Here is a 20,430-nt window from a genome sequence, read left to right as displayed (position 1 = left end):
AGAGTAAAACTAGACTTGAGCTAAATATGTTTAATAAACACTGATCTGCACCCAATGACTTAAAAATCAAGTAGCATTTCTTTAAACGTAGTATATATTTTAATTATTAAATTACTGGTAGTTACTATAACAAGCAAAAGAGATGACGGCTGATAATACTTAGCACTGGTAACAACACAAACTGGGGAAGTCTCCAAGAGATGAATGTCTGAAATTACACCAGTACAAATTTCAAGGACCCAGTGGCAGTAGCGGGAGATACTCACTGTCGTGTCGACCAGACTGAAAGCTGCTGCCCCTCTTCAGGGACGCTGTCTGACTGAGATGGCCCAACACTGAGGGACGTGTGTCATTATCGAGATCCAACATGGGGCTGTGCAGGCCTGGGTTAGCTGGGGAAGAAAGCAGAGATTTCTGTAGGCTCTATGTACTCTTGCTTGGTTGATTTAATGGACTGCTTCTCTGAGGCTATTTCTTGCTCAATTGCTCCACTCTTAAATAAAGCAGTTATTAAATAAAATTAAAAACTATTTTCTCTAAATAGATTTTAAAAGTAATTCTCGGTTCGGCAAAACTGGGTGGTGGTGGGAGTATAAAGCTATAAACACAAAATGTAGCAGGAAAAATCGTATTTCGCAAAACAACTTTTGGCACTAGGAAAGAAAGTAATGGAGTTCGGACTCTTCTGTTTCTTTAAATGTAGCTGACTTACACATCTTTGTAGCATAAATCTCCTCTGACTTCTCCCTTAATGCCACACTTTACATTTAAATCCCCAAATCCCACCATTTGTTTCTTGGACACGTGATTTCACTCCCTATTGCTATTCTTGATGCCAGTCATCTAGTGTGGATCCTTTTCATCTCACACTTCATATCCCAGAAGCCAGAACATTCTACTGCTATCAAATTGTCTTTATTGTCTCACACTCAAATACTGCTTTTGTGATTCTCTTCTCAGAGGTCTTCCAGAAAATAGGCAGGATAAAGTCTACCCCAACGTTTTCCAATCCAAATTAGGCGGAGAATTAGGAAACAATTTTTCCAAAATGGATCACAAAAGCCATTAGGAATAGAATTCCATGTTGCCAAACCAGTTAGTAAGGACATTGGCTTGAAGTGGTAAAATTTACCTTGTTAGTCTAAAACACCACTCTAAGCTCTTTAGCTGAGTATTCAAAGAGCTTTAAAATAAACTGAACTCAGTGTGCATTTACAGATATTTACAGTAGTGTGCATAGGACACTTAAATATTCTCCCTACAGAAATGCACCTTACATTTTCCTGCCTTATTTGCTATCCTTTCTATTGGAAAGGCTTCACTCATTTTTTTCCTCTTCATCCATTTAAACCCACATCCTGAAAGACACCACTTGAAATACAGCTATTACACAAGGTCAAGGTCACCTCTTACTCATCTACCTAAAGTGCTACCTATATTTTCTGCCCTTTGACAGCAGCGAGAATGTATATAATTTAACTGACTTCACATTCTACCGTCTGTAGTTCATTAACAGCTACGTATTGCCTGTCTCCACCAAAGACTGCTGTTTTCTCAGGGATAAGAAGTAAACGTGTCTCCACGTTCCCCACAGTCACTGGACCTTCCACAAATAACTCCCGCCACAGGTAGTAAGTGACTGACACTAAAAAACATATATTTTATTTTATAACTGAATAGAATATTAAAAGCCTATGGATTTGTTTTCAGGTGCTAATATAAAACATATTTACAAATTAAAGTAGTATTTTTGTGCCTCTGATAATGCAAACTATTCAATAACATTTAACAGGTATTCACTGAGCACCCTCCCACATGCGAGGAACTGCAGGCCCAGGGATAAAGTGATGAATCATATCTAAGGCCCTGCTCTCAAGATGTTTACATTTGGTGGTAGAGGCAGAAAATAAACCAATAGATAATAAACAACAAAACTATAGCAAAAAACCGCTAAGCAGAGGAGGTACATAGTGACTGTGCGGTGAGAAAAGGCCTGATCTCAGCGAGGCTGCTGGACGTGGCACATATCGCCTCTCTCTCCGGATCCTCACAGATTCTCGCTGGTAGGTCTTCAAAAGAAATTAAATCATTTGAACAAATTTTTTAGTGCAACAGAAACTTTTTTGAAGACTTATTATGTTTTGGCCACTGTGCTAAATAAATGCTGTGCATACATTTGTATTTTGGAAAATATTACAGCTAAGATAAGAAGACTTATATAACCCATTATGTTACCAAAAAAAAGTGATACAGAGTAAAAAAAATACAGTGAAGAAAGTATTATTTTTCTAATTGACTTTTTTCATACAAAAATACATTTGTGTGTGAACGTTTTAGTGATTTATGACATTTTCCTTTGAAGTTTATACAGGTATCACTTCTATCAGTTGTGGGATTCAGGAAATTAATATCAAAATATGAATTTTCTAACATACTTTAAAGAGAAAAATAAAGGGGCCCAAACTTAGTATCACATTAAAAATACATATAAAAACTTATAATTTACATTAAAATGTACATTTTTAAAGTATAAAAAACGCTTTAAAATGTTACATTTCACTTACTTTTGAAGGTTTCAGGACTATGAATTTGTGATTAAGAAGGAAAACACTTCCTAGTTTCCTAAAAGTACACATATACCATTTCTGCAAAAATACAATTATTTCAGAAAAAGTTTCCTCCTCATAACTGGTATTTATATAACTTTATTTTTTTATTTAAAAAAAAATTTTTTTTTGAGACGGAGTCTCGCTCTGCCGCCCAGGCTGGAGTGCAGTGGCCGGATCTCAGCTCACTGCAAGCTCCGCCTCCCGGGTTTACACCATTCTCCTGCCTCAGCCTCCCAAGTAGCTGGGACTACAGGCGCCCGCCACCACACCCGGCTAGTTTTTTGTATTTTTAGTAGAGACGGGGTTTCACCATGTTAGCCAGGATGGTCTCGATCTCCTGACCTTGTGATCCGCCCGTCTCGGCCTCCCAAAGTGCTGGGATTACAGGCTTGAGCCACCACGCCCGGCCTATTTGTATAACTTTAAATTGTTTAATATTAAACCATTTGTATAGTTTAAATACATCTTGAGTTTTGCAATGGTTAAAAGACTGATATATTTTTTCCTTTAATAACAGAAACTGTATTACTATGCTTTTGTTCTATTAGAAACCACATCATCAGTTTTCTGTATCAGGAAAAGAAAGGTAACCATGGAGGAATTTTCCAGTTGGTGCCCTGGCATTACCGTAAGTACAACACAGCAGCACGGAGCTGGAACAGCACATGCCCCTCAGGACTAACCAGCATCTGGAATACATTTGGAAGATGTGTTTTTGCTGAGTGTCCAGAAGGCAGCGCTTCACGGCTGCACACAAATGCGTAATATGCCCTGTCAGCTAAACAGTGGGTACCAGCTTAGAAATGTATTTCACTCCCTAACACTGGCATTTTTCTGACTGTCAAAAAATGATCTCAGAAAGAGTTATTTTATAGAGAATTAAAAAGCTTATGTTTTGAAAAGTAATACAAACGTTTTAAGTATCAGCTGTCATAAATTATTTATGACCAAGTGTCCAAAAAAAAAGCTCGATAATTCTGACACTCCTCTTAAATTACATGACTTAGTATTTCTAACTCACAAAATTATTACAAATATGAACTGGTTTCATGGTAAGCATTTCTATTAAAAACAGAAAAAAACATACTTTCTATAAAATATAAAATCAGCAAAAGGCTTTAAATATTTCACATATCAGTCTATTTTGTCTTGTTTCACCTTACAATATGATAGCAATATCTCATTTAAAAAAAACTATACACACACCTAAAGCATATGGTGGTCAGGTGCAGTTTTTTTTGTTTTTTGTTTTTTAAGATGAAGTGTCACTCTGTTGCTCAAGCTGGAGTGCAGTGGCATGATCTTGGCTCACTGCAACCTCCAACTCCCGGGTACAAGTGATTCTCCTGCCTCAGCCTCCCAAGTAGCTGAGACTACAGGCATGCGCCACCACGCCCAGCTCATTTTTGTAGTTTTAGTAGAGACAGGGTTTCACTATGTTGGCCAGGCTGGTCTTGAACTCCTGACCTTGTGATCTGCCCACGTCAGCCTCCCCAAGTGCTGGGTTTACAGGTGTGAGCCACTGTGCCCGGCCCCGGGTGCAGTTTTTAACATCCCACAACAACATAAAATTGTGTTTGACTCTGCCCTTTTCAAACTAATGCTGCATTGATAGGAGTTTTGAGAGGTGACTTGTTTTCTTGGCAGTAAATTTTCTCTAGAAATTAACTGCTCCTAGAATTTTTTTTCTGGATGAAAATTTTTTAAAAGCCTTTTTTCAAGTAGGAAATTATTACCTTTGGCCCTGCTGAAAAGGGGATAACTATTTTTCATTTGGGCCAATACTACCAAATTGTTCCCTAAGTTTGAAATTGAGCCAGGGACTGACTAACTGTATTGAGAATTTTCAGGGTCGTGCAGTTGGTATCAGGTTCTGTAGCAGCCCACGGAGCCGTTGACCTATCCTGTAAAATATACCTGTAAAGATTAGGGCTTCATACTATGCAATTTTAAAAGTCTTCTTAGCTATAAAATTCTGACTCTATGACTCAACGTTTAAATCTGAAACCTGAAATCACCACCGAAAACGACACAGAAAAGACATTGATTCTGATCACTATTTGTACAATTTAGGACCCTGATCAGTGGTGGTGTCATTTTAAATGTATAAAAAGTTTGCCTCTACACATGGAGCAAGTGTGAAAATTATGTCTTAAAATGGAAATTACATCCCCAAAATACTAAAAGCAATAAAAAAAGTAACAGTGTGGCCGGGCATGGTAACTCATGCCTATAATCCCAGCACTTTGGGAGGCCAAGGCGGGCGGATCATTTGAGGTCAGGAGTTCGAGACCAGTCTGACCAACAGGGTGAAACTCCGTCTCTACTAAAAATACAAAAAGATTGGCCAGCGTGGTGGCATGTGCCTGTAGTCCCAGCTACTCGGGAGGCTGAGGCACGAGCATTGCTTGAACCTGGGAGACAGAGACTGCAGTGTGCCAAGATCACCTCACTGCACTCCAGCCTGTGAGACTCTGTCTCAAAAAAAAAAAAAAAAAAACGGCACAGTGAAAACTGTAACAGAATTTTATAATATTTGTTACGGACTTCAGTCTGGCTATTTTAAAGATAGTAAGCACAGTAATAAACACACTCAAATGAGTAAGTACTTGTAAGATCAAACACATGTGGTTGTAATCTCTCAACGAGGGGTAACTACAGCTTACTCTGAATACAAAATTGCAAACAGGCACATCACCCTGTAGCATGGGAAACCGTCACTATAGTATTTCTAATGACAGAATTGTATGTGATGTTTGCAGGAATTATACAAAACAAAATTCTGGAAATAAATATTCTTAGGATCTAGCTATATCTTTTAACTTCCCCACACTAGTATTTGAGTTGTTATTTTGTCAATATATCAAAGAAAAGATACACATGTTATGGCAAATGCCTGGAATTAGTATCTTGGAAGGAAAAAAAAATCCTTAACATTAAAAAAAGACACAACGAAGTTTTTAACTACTGGAAGTCAAAAGTTAGTATTTTATTTTTCCAGTTAAATAATGCTTCTATAATGTATGCTTGCAACATCCTCAAAATTCTTTTTCTAATTTTAAGTATGCAGATACATTTAACAAATTATAAACAAACATAAAATTAGAAAAAAATACCTCTGGAAATTTTAACGAGAGAAAAATAGTTGGAAAATTTGTTTTCGGAAGTTGCAGAAATAATTTTCTTCAGAACACTAATGAAACAATCCTAGTCACTTCACTAGAAGTGTAGAAATAATCAAAAATTTAAAATTTATTATTTTTCTAAAAGAAAGTAAACAATCTTTGATAATTTGCCGTGAACAAGTTGAAACATCTGCTATTTTTTCCAACAACTGTGAAATTTCTACCATAGTAAGACTTCAGCTTTATCTTAAACTATAGATCTGAAAAAATCTTCCGGAAAGCTCAGAAACTTAAAAGGTTTATATTAAAACTCTAAAAATCCTACAACACTGCAAAAAACTGATAAGGACGTTAAGAAGACTCTATAGAAAATGCTTATTATACCTAGAGTTCTGTAGGACTTTCAGGAAACCTTATCAGTCAAATCCTTTCCATTCAAAGCTGTGCAAGTCCTTCTGATTTTGATAGTATTTTTAAAACACACTCTACACCACACACAGGGCAGGAGAGACCCTTCTTAAGGGAAGCCTGCCGAGGCGGAGCCAGGTGAACAAGATTACTGTATTTTCTCATCCTTCGTGCCGACTACAGCAAGTTTTCTCACAGCCTACAACAGTGTGGGGAACACCGATTTGCAGCCTCAGACTCTCAGAAGGGCGGCCGACTTCCTCACGGTCCTTAAACACCTTTGAACACATCTTCCTGCACACAGCGGGCCCTTGTCCTGCGCAGCGGCCCGACCACCCACTGTTGCTTGTTGACCAAACACGGGCCGGGAGCCTCCACAGACACAGGCAGGATGGGATTCCTTTCAAGCACACCACACACAGGAATTTCAATGCCAAAGCTGGGGGTGGGGAGGGCGTATCAAGGCAGATTACAAATTCCTCACGAATTAGACCTGTGTCAGCAGATAAAAATGCTTTTTGATCTTCTGATTATACATGTATACATATACATATATATGTATATATATAACATTTTTAAAGTTCTGACAGAGGCATTTCCTTAATTTAAAGAGAATCATTTAATCCAAATTAAACAAAGGGAGGCATGTTAAGAAGCCCCGGTTAACTCACTCACTCAGGACTGTCCTTCACAGGCTCCAGGCAGCTTTCAGATGTGCATTTCCATATCATTCAAAGCAAGGGTTCAAAAAAGGAAATGTAAATTAAAAGCAAAACTACAGGTATAAACTTTGAAGAAGCATTTATTAGCTACCATTGGCTAGTTATGCAAGAATCATATATTTGTAATAAGTAAGCTGGATAACTGAATAATCAAAACGAAATGTATGCTTTTGTTAAAGTCCTATGTCTTTTAGTAGTTTCATATAGATTTACATGCAGAAAAATGCTTAGAACATATAAATAAAGGAATTACAAAACTGACAGAACACAGAACAAAAATACTTCTAATAATCAGTATTTTTAAATTACCAAGTAAAGTTAGTATTCGATGTGTTTGACATTCATCATCAAACATTTGTTTCTGTGAAGGCCGGGGACAAGTTTAGACATGAAATGACTTCCGGCTGCCAGAAGTCTTCTTCCACATGCATAGTAAGCCAGGGCAGGAGAAAAGAACCAGCTGCTACAACCACAAACTGAAAAGGTCCTTTTCACATGGCCTTTTTGGCCTGTCTGATCTAAAAGAGATAGATTATTCATTGTAAGGTGAATAGAATCTATTATAAAACAGGAGAAACAAAAAAAGAGACCTTAATCCAACTTTTTCCTGTGATATTCAACAGCTGTTACTTTACTACATGGGGATCTACAAATGAGTGCTATACTATTCCAAAAAAAATCAAATTCTCAAGTCTCAGGTTACTGACTTCAAAAAAAAAAACTGCTTAATTATTACAAGTATTTATTAGTCTTAATTTTAATTTGGAAGATAAATTGCTTTCAAATTAGAGTTTAAATCAAACCATTATGTAAAATGATTATGCAAAAACTTGCTGATCTGCACTCTGGTCATTACAACTGTTTACACAAACTTATGCTATTCACAAATAACAGTAACAGTTTCTAATGATATGTGTCTATTCACAAATAACAGCAACAGTTTCTAATGATATGCGTTTCAAGTCTAAGTTGTGGCATATTAAATATCACCTGGGTTTTTTTCTTTCTCTGAAACAGTGACAAAAGGAAAAGGAAAATCAGAGCACTGGCTTGCTGGAGGGAAGATCATTTTGATTGCAATCATAAACTGGTACTCTTCTTCCACTTCCCTCTCCTGAATCTACTTTCTCACTGTGTGGCATATACACTGTAGACAGAGTATAGCTTATACCTCTTAAAGCAGGTAAATAGAACCCCACTAAGCATTTCATCTTCTAAAGACAATTTTGAAAAACTCTGTCATCACAGCATGCACACGAACAAGTGCACAGCAGAAGTCTCCCCGGAGGTCGGCCCATTGGCAGCTGCACACAGCTCACAAAGACACCACCCAAGCGCTGAGCTGCAGGAAGGGAAGATGGACATAAACCAGCATCTTGTATCTGTACTTGCTGCAGTTGTGCCTTTCCTTTTTTTAAACCAACCTCTCTCATCCTGGGTTCATGCTGTGATAAATATTCAGGAAGAAACAATTTTTTAAATCTCTAGAAAACTGACTCCATAAAAAAGAAGCTTCCTAACGTACAACCTCATTATAACTTTAAAATTAAAATTATAATTTTGTTAAAAGATTTAGCATATATACAACAATACACTTGTACTGACTTTTTAACTATGAAAATATTTGTATGGTTCCATAGAAAATTCAGTGAATCTGCTAATGGTTTCCTAACGGAGGTTCTAATTTAATGTCGCATACAGGAATATGCGAAAAGTTTAATTACACTATGTAAATTCAAAACCATAAACTGTAATAATATGATTTATGCACATATGTTATGAGCTTGTGTTGAAAATACGGACTTTGTGTACCTCAAGGTTCTTGGAGTAACAGAAATGTTTTTACTTCTTTCAGCAAGTAACTAATACTCCAGTGAGTGTCAGAAGTTATGAAGAGGGTAGATACTTAGCACAGCCTGTTCTTCAGGTTTCTTTCTGTAATATCACAGCCCCAGCACTGTGATGACTCAAACCGCTCGAGATGGGACACATCATATCTACGTTTTCAGAGAGAACCCGAGCCAGGTACAAATATCTTCTCCTCTGCTCTGTGGCTGTTCCGGAGGACTTACTGCTTACCTAACACTGTGGCTCCTATTCTAAATGTTGCCTACTGAACCCTAATTCTAGTTATGTCCTTTTGAGAAGTTCTAATTAAGCACCTCTCTGAAAGAAGGGAATGCTTACCCTGTGTAGCCTGATGCCTTTTCCCTTAAGTTATCAGACGTAGCCAGCATATATTTTAACTCACATTCAGAACAAAGGAAAAAACACCTTTGAAGACCACCTTTAAAAATCCTGTTTGTGAATGTCAGTAGGGGGTTAACCAAAGGCTTTTCCTGGCAGGAAACCTCTGAAGACTCAGTCTAATTTTGGACCTATTTCACAGGAATTTTAAGAGGCGGGTGACACTCTTAAAAGGTAGTAAAAGTTTAACATGTACAACAATTCAGAACACAAGGCTGCTTTGAACATAGGGGAAGAGAAGCAACATGGTTAACCTGTTCAGCCCAGAAAAACACAATAAACTCTTCCATCAGCATTTCAAAGGTTTCAAGATGAGTTTTTAACATATTACCCTTAGTTTGCTCTTGTTTTTCCCATCTTTTTTCACCCTTAGAAAAACCTAAAAGATCATATTTGGGCTACAGAGTTGCCCAGATACGATGGGCAGAGGCATGTGGAGTGTCTGGAGGCCAAGGCCCAGGGGCGTGTAAGGTGCAAGGGTAAGCTCCCGTCCTGTCCTCATGCTGTGCTCCGAAGGGCACCGTCTGCCAGCACCAGTGTATATTATTACTACAAAAACGAGTCCAGAGAACGGTCTAAGGCAGGACTCAGGAATATCAACCGTTCGGCAAACTCTGCTGCCAAATGCTTCATCTACAAAAGGATCTTTTTGGAAAAAGGCGCCTTTGTAAGTAGGACGGCTGTCTCTGGGAAAAAGGTGGCTTTGTAGGTAGGACGGCTGTCTCTGAAAACCCATCACCATCTTTGCTCATAAAATTTTCTCTGAATACCACAGGGCTACATACAATTAACATTTTTTTTTCCCCAAACCACCAAAGTGAAAAGCAAAAGTCTTTGCTTTAAAAAAGCAGACTTAAAAAAATATTTATATGTTAGATTTCTTAGATTCACACACAAAGACCACATTTACTTTAAAAAGTTATCAAGAATTATTTTTCTGTTTGAAATATTTATAGTCTACCCATTTAAAACTGCATTTCATTTCACAAAGCTATTCTTGTTCTTATCCATTGTTCTGCTAGTGGATTTACTTAAACAAGTTTACAGTGTTAGTAGTCTAAGTAGTGATATTATAATAAAGGAACTACTTAAAACTTGCTTTCTTTATGTTGGAATGTAGTAAGCTTTCATTTTAAAAGCTGGCTCCTGAGAAAACCCACATAAAAACAATGTAGTTTTACAACAAAGTACCAGATAAAATGTAGGCAGTCCTTTTACAGCAAATCATTTCTAAGCCATTTCTTACTTTAGTAATTGCCTTTTCAAATGCTCCAGCCTTCAGTGGACAGCTATAATCAATTCAAGGAAACAGCAGGTGCCACGCAAACAAGTAAGTACTCTGTTACCAAGCACTAGGCATCAGAAAAGAACCAGACACACTCCAATCAAGGGAGGGGTGGCATCCGCTGCAGGCTGCGGGCTCTGCAACTTTACATCCAACTTACTGGCCTTGAGTTCCTCTGGCTCTGGTGGGCGCACAGTGGGCCTTCCCAGGGACAGCCTTGCATTCCCAGGATCCCTCCTGGGGTACTGGATGCTCTCTCACTCATCTCCATTTTCTTAACTTGCTCATTCTCAGAGCATTGATTTACACTGCATATATAATGTTAGGAGTGAGTGATGAGGTCTACATACAATTTCCTTAATAGAATTCACCTATGTATAGCAAAATAGCATAAAAGTAATAAAGACCAGAAGCACTTCATCTAGCTTGGCTACTTTCAGGCGCAGCTCTTCATGAATCCCCAAGTACCAGCCAGCCTTCCCTTACCAGGGGAATGCTCATCGGTTCTGACTCCAGTGAGAAATCCTGCTTGAGGCAGTATTCGCTCCAACAGCGAAACAGAGGGAGGTGTTCAGTCACCTATTTCCCTAACTCACCGGTCTGGAGGGAGTGTGATCAGGTGAGAGGGGGAGACCTGGACACTCACTAGTCCCATCCCTACTCAGGATACAGAAGACGAGGGTCTGTCCCCTGGCTTCTATGAGATACCTTTGTCACACGCGAAATAGATCTAAAGTCACCCACAAAACAACAGTTTCCCAGATTTCTTCCCCATCTAAAATGTCACAATTATGAGAGGATGCTCAAAAGAAATTCTAAATAATATTTAGTAGGTCTTCCCCCATATTACCTTACATTTATGTTACATATAATTAGGACAATACTAAATTTTCCACCAAGGGTCCCTCGTCAACAACAGTTGTAGATTACATAAAAGAAAATTTCTGTGTATTCCCAGCAAATGTATAATTAAGGCAAATATTTTATATAAACACACGCACACATATACATACATAGGTACAATGACATTACCTGTAGATGTAAATGTAGATATGTGTTTTTTTTTTTTTTTTTTTTTTTTTTTGAGAGGGAGTCTCGGTCTGTCGCCCAGGCTGGAGTGCAGTGGTGTGATCTCAGCTCACTGCAAGCTCCGCCTCCCGGGTTCACGCCATTCTCCTGCCTCAGCCTCCCGAGTAGCTGGGACTACAGGGGCCCGCCACCTCGCCCGGCTAATTTTTTCTATTTTTAGTAGAGACGGGGTTTCACCGTGTTAGCCAGGATGGCCTCGATCTCCTGAGCTCGTGATCCACCTGCCTCAGCCTCCCAAAGTGCTGGGATTACAGGCGTGAGCCACCACGCCCGGCTGTAGATATGTGTATATTAAAGGTAACATGTGTGCAATGACATACACATATAAAAATGATAAACAGAAAAATACCGAAGTGCAAAGTGGTCAAAGCAAACTCTATTTCACTAATGGCGAATTCTCCTTCCATTTGAGGAAACGTTCTGTCTGCATCTACGCCACATCTCACTTACCATTTGCCTATGCACTGAGTATCATCAGCTCAAAGGCAATGGTATCAATGCACTCAGAAAGATATCGAAGAAATTAAACTTCTGAATTTGAAATTGGAGAATTTCATATTTAAAAAGTATTCATATTTTAAGTAATGGTCATGGTATTTTGGCTACAGTTTTTAAAAAGAATCCTTATTTCTAAGAATTATATACTGAATTAATTATGGATAAAATGATGTGATCTGTTTTAGAATAATCCAGAGTGAGGAAGGGGAGAGAAGCAGGTAAGACTGGCTATGAGTTGATAAAATAAGACTGGCTATGAATTGGTAACTGCTGAAGTCAGGGTGAGTACATGGGGTATTGTTACATTATCCGTTCTGCTTTTAAATATATGTGGGATTTTCCAAAATTTAATAGTGAAAATCACTTCTGACCTAAGTTCAAAAAACCACCCCAATTTTCCAGTTAAAAGGCTCTCATGTGCTAGAATCACCTACATTTCGATTAGCAGTTTACTGACAATGACAGAGGGGACAGTTAAGCATGTTCTGAATGTCAAAAGAAAAAACAAAATGTGAATTTAAGACATTTATATTGTACTGACATTAAAATTGTAAAGTTCAAAGAGTTGTAAGGAATTGTTTCTCCTTTTTTTTTTTTTTTGAGATGGGGTCTTGCTCTGTTGCCCAGGCTGGAGTGCAGTGGTATGATCTTGGCTCACCACAACCTCTGCCTCCTGGGTTCAAGTGATTCTCCTGCCTCAGCCTCCTGAGTAGCTGGGCCTATAGGCACGTGCCACCATGCCTGGCTAATTTTTGTATTTTTAGTAGAGATGGGGTTTCACTATGTTGGCCGGGCTGATCTCAAACTCCTGACCTTGTGATCCACCCGCCTCGGCCTCCCAAAGTGTTGGGATTACAGGCGTGAGGCACCGCACCGGCCCTCCACTTTCTAATGAAAAGATGAAATAATGTAAGTAACCCGAGGAACTGCTCCCATTTCATGCACATTCTTTCGATTATTTCCCAAGTGATGAACAAGGTACGCAACAAGCTTGCTCAGAGTGAGTTACACAAAAGCTTATGTCACCTTTTCTTTTTCCAAAATGCTGACTCCAAGCAATTTAGAATGAATATATATATAGCAGTACGTGAAGACATCAGGGAAAGGAAGATGAAGGCGTGTTTCCCTCTATCTCTGAGACAGATTCAGACCTTTGGTGACGGATATTTAGGTAAAGAAATGACAAGATAGATGAAATTTTCTGGAATTTTTCCAGTTATGTTGTCTTCATAAATTACACACGTATTCCAGAAATTCAAATATTTTCATACCAAATTATGTATTCAGATTGTTTCCTGTAAGTGTAAGTAGGAAAATCCTCGGTCAGACCACATATCCTACCTGTACCCAGTGAATATGGTGACTGCATTCATCACCACCTTTGCCGGAGAGCAGTGACATTTGTTGGGCACCTGCAAAGTGTCTGGAACGCGTCTCAGTGCCTATTTAGAGAAGTGACTGTCGTCGTTTAAGGTTCAACTGAGCTTTCACCTCCTCTAGGAGACTTCCCTGGACTTCCCCGCAACCAGACTGCACCCTCCTGTCACACATTTTCACAAATTCTGTACTCCCCACTTTCTCACACTTTTCACTATCCCGACCGAATACATGCCCACGTGATTTTTTAGGTGAGTGTTTCTCACTAGACCACAAGCTCCAAGAGGCCAGCTCGCACTGCACTTCCTGCCCCAGGCACGGCAGCCAGCGCCCTGGTGGATCAGCCCTGGCTGCACCTGAACCACCCGGGAGCTTGAAAATGCCTACGCCTGGGCTCCAGCCACAGAGACTAGAATGTGCTTGGCACGGAGGGAAGGGGTAAGGCCAAGAATTGAGAATTGGTTGTTAAAAAGCCCCAGTGGACTCTGATGGGTCCTTAAGGTTGAGAGCTCTGCTGAACAGAGTAGACTCAAAAATTATTAGTGGAATCAACAGAGAAATAAATATGTACGGTTCTCTAAATATTCCCAAAGACTACAGACTGTGTGTAACATTTGCTGTCATTTTCACTTGCTAAAAAAATATAAAATAATAAATAACATTAATGGGGATGTTGACATGGCTTCAGCAGAGATATTTGGGTTTTCTTAAATATCAAGCCTAGAAAAAATGGAATCAGAGCTGGAAAGTACTCAAACCCCAGCCAGCTAATTCATGACAAAACTATGCTAGAAATAAACAATGGTGACCTCTCCATTGTACTTCCTTCTTTGCCAAGACTGCTCTCCTGTTACAGCTCCTAATCCTCCTGGGGACCTGATGAGGACCACTACTCTTTTATGTTATCCAGTTAGGGGCTCAGGCCACTGACCCTGCATTTGCCAGAGTCACCACCAACAGCCTAAGAGCAATCACAAGGACATTTCTCTTTCATCTTCTGCCTCGTCTCAGAGATTTTGCTGACCACTCCCTTCTGCATTTCCCTCCTGCCATGACCACCCTTCTTTGTTTCCTTCACAGGCTTCTCCTCCTCTACCAGTCCCTTAAACGTTACTTGTCAGGACTCTTCCCTGGGTTTGCTTCTTTGTTCATCTTCCTGGGTAAACGCGGGAGTTCCAAGGGACCACCTGTACGCCCTCCGTGCCCAAATTTCTCAGTCTCTAAATCCAACTACTTCCATCTCTACCTACATGTCAGATAACCCCAAGTCAAGCTGTCCAAACAAAGGGGCAGAATCACTTTTCTCCCCCATGTTCCCTAACTCAATGGCACCACCACCCTAACTAGCTGCCAGGCAGCCATCTGGAAATCACGGCTCATCCCTTCCTCCTCTTCATTCGTCCATCATCCAGCCCTATCAATTCGATTCCTGAACGGCCCTAGAGTCCATGCTCCTCCTCACATGCCCACCACCTCCACACTAGGTGGGGTGCCTGTCTCCTCACCAGCTTCGCTGCTCTGGACTTGCTCCCTCTCATCCACCCACCATGGACGGCCAGAGTCGTCATCTTTTCAAAACTAAGTCTGAGCTTGTCTTCCCCCAAACCACCGGCCGCCGCTTAAAATCTGTCACCGACTCCCCAACGCACTCCGGGGAAGTCTGAACCTGTCACAGCGGCCAAGAGAGTTCGTCTCCTCACTCCACCTCCACGCTCTAAGCTCCAGGCACACAGGATTCAGAGGGCTTTTCATGCCTGTAACCTGTGCAACATTCTCCCTTCCTGGAACAGTCTTAAATACTTTCCTCCTCTATTTCAACTGGCCAATGCAGAGAGCCTTCTGATCTCAAAAGAGATGTCACTTCCTTCAACTCTCAGAATGTCACTCCCCTGACCTCAAAACCCAGGATCAGAGGCTACTCCTAAGCACTCCAATGTCACTGGGAACTTCCCCAGTCATAGGAAACAGCACATCATATTCTAACAGCTGGCTAGTTCCCTGTCTCCCCTACTACTCTGTGAGCTTGCATGAGCCAGGCCCTTGTCTGCTGTCCTGACTACTGTGACTTTAGCACCCAACAGTGTCTGCAGCACAGCAGGCATTCAATATACTCAGTATTCTTCAGATGACAGCATACAAACGAAAGCCAATAAACCTGCATGCAAACACACCTTTGACTTCTCTCCCCCAGCTTCCCTCAGGGCCGTCACACAGGTGGTCCCTTTCTCAGGCGGAGGTGGCTAGTAAGCTACTTTTCATCCTTCCAGTTCTAACATGGAGGCTTCTCTGAGACACTCCCACACCAGCCATCTAAAGCATTCTCCTCAGTCACTCCCTTTTGGCACATCCTGATTTTCTTTTTTCTTTTCATCACCTGTCCCAGCATTTTAGTCGGTTAGTTACATGTCTAGTGGCTTTCCTTTCCTCCAGCAGTAACTCTGGGAGGCAGTGGCTCTGTCTTGCTAGCACTGGGTGCAGTGCCTGGCACACAGCAGGAGTCAACATACACGTGACGAAACGATGTGCAGACTGGCAGTTACCAAAGACTGATGTCACTTCCTCACCATCACACTGCCTGCCCCGAAATGCCAACACTGCACATCGACCACACATCACACTGCCTGCCCCGAAATGTCAACACTGCCCATCAACCACACATCACACTGCCTGCCCTGAAACGCCAACACTGCCCATCAACCACAAAAACAGATATGATACAAGAGCGGTCCCTTTTCATCAGTACAACGCTAACCAGTGGCCAAAAAACCCACAAAACAAACAAAAGACGATCAGTAGTCATTGCCTTCAACATTAAAACATTCCCAAAATGTATTTAAATGACACGAAGGACTCACATAATACACTGGAAGAGAAATCCTTGCCTTTCAGATCTTTCACATAGCCCTCTTTGCAGCTGTGCATGAGCTGAAGGATCCACTTGTGCTGGGCTCCAATGCATTGCCACGCAGGGTCACCAGGAGTATGAAGGTCAGACAGGTACCTGAAAAAGCAAGTCCAAGGTTGAGGCCAAAGGGAAACGCTGGCATATTTTAAAATCATTACTTTTTAAAGGCTAAAATTATATCAATTAGTCTCGTCCCTTGTCAAAGATTAGTCTTTAATATTTAGTTCTTAATGAAATATATTCAAATTTCTTAGCTAAGTGAGATGGCTCCTGCTTGTAATCCCAGCACTTTGGGAGGCTGAGGTGGGTGATCACCTGAGGTCAGGAGTTTGAGACCAGCCTGGCCAATGTGCTGAAACCCCGTCACTACTAAAAATACAAAAATTCGCCAAGGGTGTTGGTGGGCGCCTGTAATCCCAGCTACTCGGGCGGCTGAGGTGGGAGAATCGCTTGAACCCAAGAGGCGGAGGTTGCAGTGAGCGGAGATCTCACCACTGCACCGCAGCCTGGGCGACAGAGCGAGACGCCATCTCAAAACAAACAAACAAACAAACAATAAATAAATAGCAGAGCTTAAAATTTTTTTTCATATAATAAATGATAAAACTATTAAGAGCAGCTCTCTAAAAAGACAAGGACGATTTGCAGTGATCCCAGCTACTCGATGAGCATTTCTCTTTATATTTAGCTCACAGAGTTTTCCTCCTGAGTTTAGAGTCATTACATTAGACACAAGTGGGAGCCAGCAGACACTGGGCAAATATTTTTTAAATTTCAGCTTTTTAATTCCTTTCTGATATGAAATATGGCCACGAGATGGCAGTATGGCCCTGCTTTCTAAAACTAGCTACATGAGGGCTAACCCAACTGTGAAGAGATCTGGAGACAACTCACCTCTGAAGCCCACATTCATGACTGAGAAAATATTTCCCTAGAAAATACAGTACAGTTCGATGTTTTTCTTAGTTCCTAAATTCTTACAATATTTCAAGTCTTTGTATATAAAACACCCAAACCCATAGAGACCATTTAAATATATTTCAACAGAAAAACTTCTGTCAAATATTATTTAAGATTTGGCCCTCAGCCCTCACAAAATATAAAATATAGCAAGCTAAATCCAATTAAATCAATTCCAAGAGCATGTCCAAATGCATTCATTGTCTTACAACTGTTGTTAAGCCATACGCCGTCCTTTGTCTCTGGTCTAGAGGTTTTTGTTCAGCGGCAAACGTCATCAATGGCTCCAGGCTGACCTGGGGCCAGACCTCAGCCCCTCGGGGTGTGCCCATGCTTCCAGCCCATTCCTCCAGCGGTGAGCATGTGTTACTCAGGTATCTCAATCAGCAGCCAATCAGAGGAGAAACAAATCCACTTGGTAATATGTTAGCAACAAACAAAATGCTGAGAACACTGACATTCCCAGCTGACGGGGATGGCCTGGGTGCTGTGGGGAGCTGGATATCCAGGCATCTGCAGAGGGGCCACACTCAGGCTGCCCAGAGGCGGCCAAGAAGTGCCATCTCCTCCTCCCTGTGACCACCTGCAGCTGCAAACAGGATGTGTTTCTGTGCTGAGAAAGTGGCAGGTCAATTAGAAGGAAGAGCTTTGCTCAGATTAAGAAGTCACCAGGGCTCCTCCTCATAAGTAAGAATAGTATCCTGAGGAAAACACTACAATCTAACCAGTTACATTTAGCTTGGCACAGGGGATTCATTTCAGATTCCAAAATCCAATCTGATTCTTTCTCTCACACAGGCTTTCTTCTTTTATTACCTCAACGATAAATACAACCAATAGCACATTGTGTCTTTTCTTCCCGAAGAAGTGATTCTGTGCTTTCCTGCTGCGGATAATGCATTTCAGTTCTCCCTAAATAGGCTTGTTCTGCCTCCACACACCTCTGCAATGCTTTCTCCCAACACTTTCACTCACGTAGCCCTCAGATTCGGTATTAGCAGTAAAATATACAGATATTCTTTTAGGGACGGTGTTCCTTTTAATGTTTAAATTACTGAACAGGAATGTAGACAGTTCAGTACAAGGGTTCCTTTTCCAGGAGTACAGCAAGAGGAACCAATAAGCTTTGCTTAGTAACTTTTTACATTATACGTTTCTTTAAATGCTGACTGTGTCCTTGCAAAACTTAGTAACAAAAGACTTTTTCTATCATCTTATTAACGGGCACTAAGGTAAAGGAGTTTATAACAGTTTTACAAAGCAAGATAAAGTTGTTCTCTTAGAAATTCTAGACTCAGTTCAAAAGGATGACAACTTGTGCGGGGCTCTTCAAATCGGTTTCTTGTTTACTTTTAGGATGCAGCTAAAAATAAGTTCCATTTCAAAGCTCTTTGTTTAGAACGATACATGTTATTGCCATTTCTTTTAAAACTGCATATTAAGAACACTTTTTTAAAAGGCTTTTTAGATTAAAAAGCAATGTAAAGAATGTTAATTATGATGAACACAGGCTCAGTATTTTAAAATCTAAGAATTAAGAAAGTTTTTAGTTATATTCTGACGTGATCTTCTCACAGCCACATTGCTGTGGAAAGGGATATGCAGAGCTTTGCTTCCTGCCAGCATCAAGACAGAAATAAGGAGAGGGAGAAGAACTGGGAAGGTTTAAATTGGATAAAATAGTGAACGATATTGGAAACAATTGTGAACAATAGTAAGACAACACAGTGGTAATCTGATTTTCCCTTCTACTGTGCATAATTTGAACTACGTAAGAAAATGAACACATTTTTGTTCACGATGAAGCTGTCTCTATTCCTACTTGATGTTCACAAATTTCAAAGTCCAACAGGTATTTGACCTGGTTCTGATCTTATTTTTCTATTTCTTAGTGAGTAAAAGTTTAATTTAAAAAGGTAACGATTGCTCAGTATTTTCTCAAAGCATCATAAATAAAATAATCATTAAAAAAATACACAAATTATTGTTGACTTGTTTATATTTTTGCTCTTTTGCCTTTAAGATGACAGGAAAAATGGTAGCTAAAAGGCTACTTAAAAGAATCTTTTTTGGCACCACCACCTTTTAAAGGATATCCCGTAAGTTACACAGTCATAAGAACTGCACGAGTTATCCATTCAGATGGTAACTCACAACATAAAGAATTTGTACACTCAGTAAGATTTAACACATTACTATAGGCAAGTTTAAAATAACAAGTGTAAACAGGCCAGAAATACACAAAGCACACACAGTGAAGGGGCAGAGCAGGAAACAGCAGCCTCAGGACGTCTGACGCTACCCAGCTGCGTGTCCTGGACACGACGCTCAGCCTCCCTGGAACTCTGTAGCTTTCTAGGTAGAAAATAAAGCAGTGGGATAACTAATGTGTGGTTTATTTCCAGCTTTAAACTTCAAGGATTCCACAAACCAGGAAAAACCCCATATACATTCTTTCTTATGAAGGCAGCTTAGAGAGAAGCAAGGGTGGGCTCTGAAGCCAAACAGGCGTCCCATCCCCCTAGTCAACTGTGTGTGCTGGGCAAGCTTCGGTGTTTTCACCTGTCCAATGGGCACCACACAAGCGTCCTTTCGTGGTGGCGATCAGGATTACAGAGGACACGTAGAACACACCCCACACAGCGCTGAGCACGCTGCACACGTGCAGGGGTGGCAGCCTGCAATCACAGTGCCCTCTCTTTATCCCACCGCCAGTGCCTCTGCTGGCTTCCTCCTGGGCAATAATAGCTGCCAGCGACGACAGCTCATGCTCCCGCTGTACGTCTCGTCACTAGGACACAGGTCCAGGTGCGGATCCTTTCCCCGTTCACAACTGCACACACAGCAGCTTTCAGGCCAGACCCTCTTTCCGAGACAGTCTTGTCTTTTCAGAGACAGGATCTTGCTGTCACCCAGGCTCGAGTGCAGTGGTACAATTACATCTCACTGCAGTGTCGAACTCCTGGGCTCCTCAAGAGATTCTACTGCCTCAGCCTCCTGAGTAGCTGGGACGACAGGCACGTATCCCCACATCTGGCTCATTGTTGATTTTTTGCAGAGACCAGGTGCTACTATGTTGCCCAGGCTAGTCTTGAACTCTTAGAGTCAAGCAATCCTTCTACTTTGGCCTCCCAAAGCGCTGGGATCACAGGTCTGGGCCACCGTGCCTACTCCTGAGACATCATTTTCAAAGATCACAGGGGAC

General features: G+C 40.8%; 1 protein-coding gene across 6 annotated transcripts in view; it reads right to left on the bottom strand.

The window, feature by feature from the left end:
* Positions 1–20,430, bottom strand: part of EXOC2 (exocyst complex component 2) — a 194,979-nt gene that overhangs the window by 80,207 nt on the left and 94,342 nt on the right. For 5 of the 6 annotated variants that reach the window (XM_026456816.2, XM_026456821.2, XM_026456817.2 and 2 more), the window contains 2 exons: positions 16,216–16,361; positions 267–392 (listed from right to left, as the gene is read on the bottom strand). In XM_026456816.2, coding sequence (XP_026312601.1) covers positions 267–392; positions 16,216–16,361 — 272 coding nt within the window. The remainder of the gene's footprint in view (positions 1–266; positions 393–16,215; positions 16,362–20,430) is intronic. The other variant, XM_026456820.2, reaches the window with a different exon arrangement.

The sequence above is a fragment of the Piliocolobus tephrosceles genome, chromosome 5, assembly GCF_002776525.5.
Source record: "Piliocolobus tephrosceles isolate RC106 chromosome 5, ASM277652v3, whole genome shotgun sequence".
Lineage (NCBI taxonomy): Eukaryota > Metazoa > Chordata > Mammalia > Primates > Cercopithecidae > Piliocolobus > Piliocolobus tephrosceles.
The sequence above is the reverse complement of the archived record's forward strand: the minus strand, read 5'-3'. Positions and strand labels throughout refer to the sequence as shown.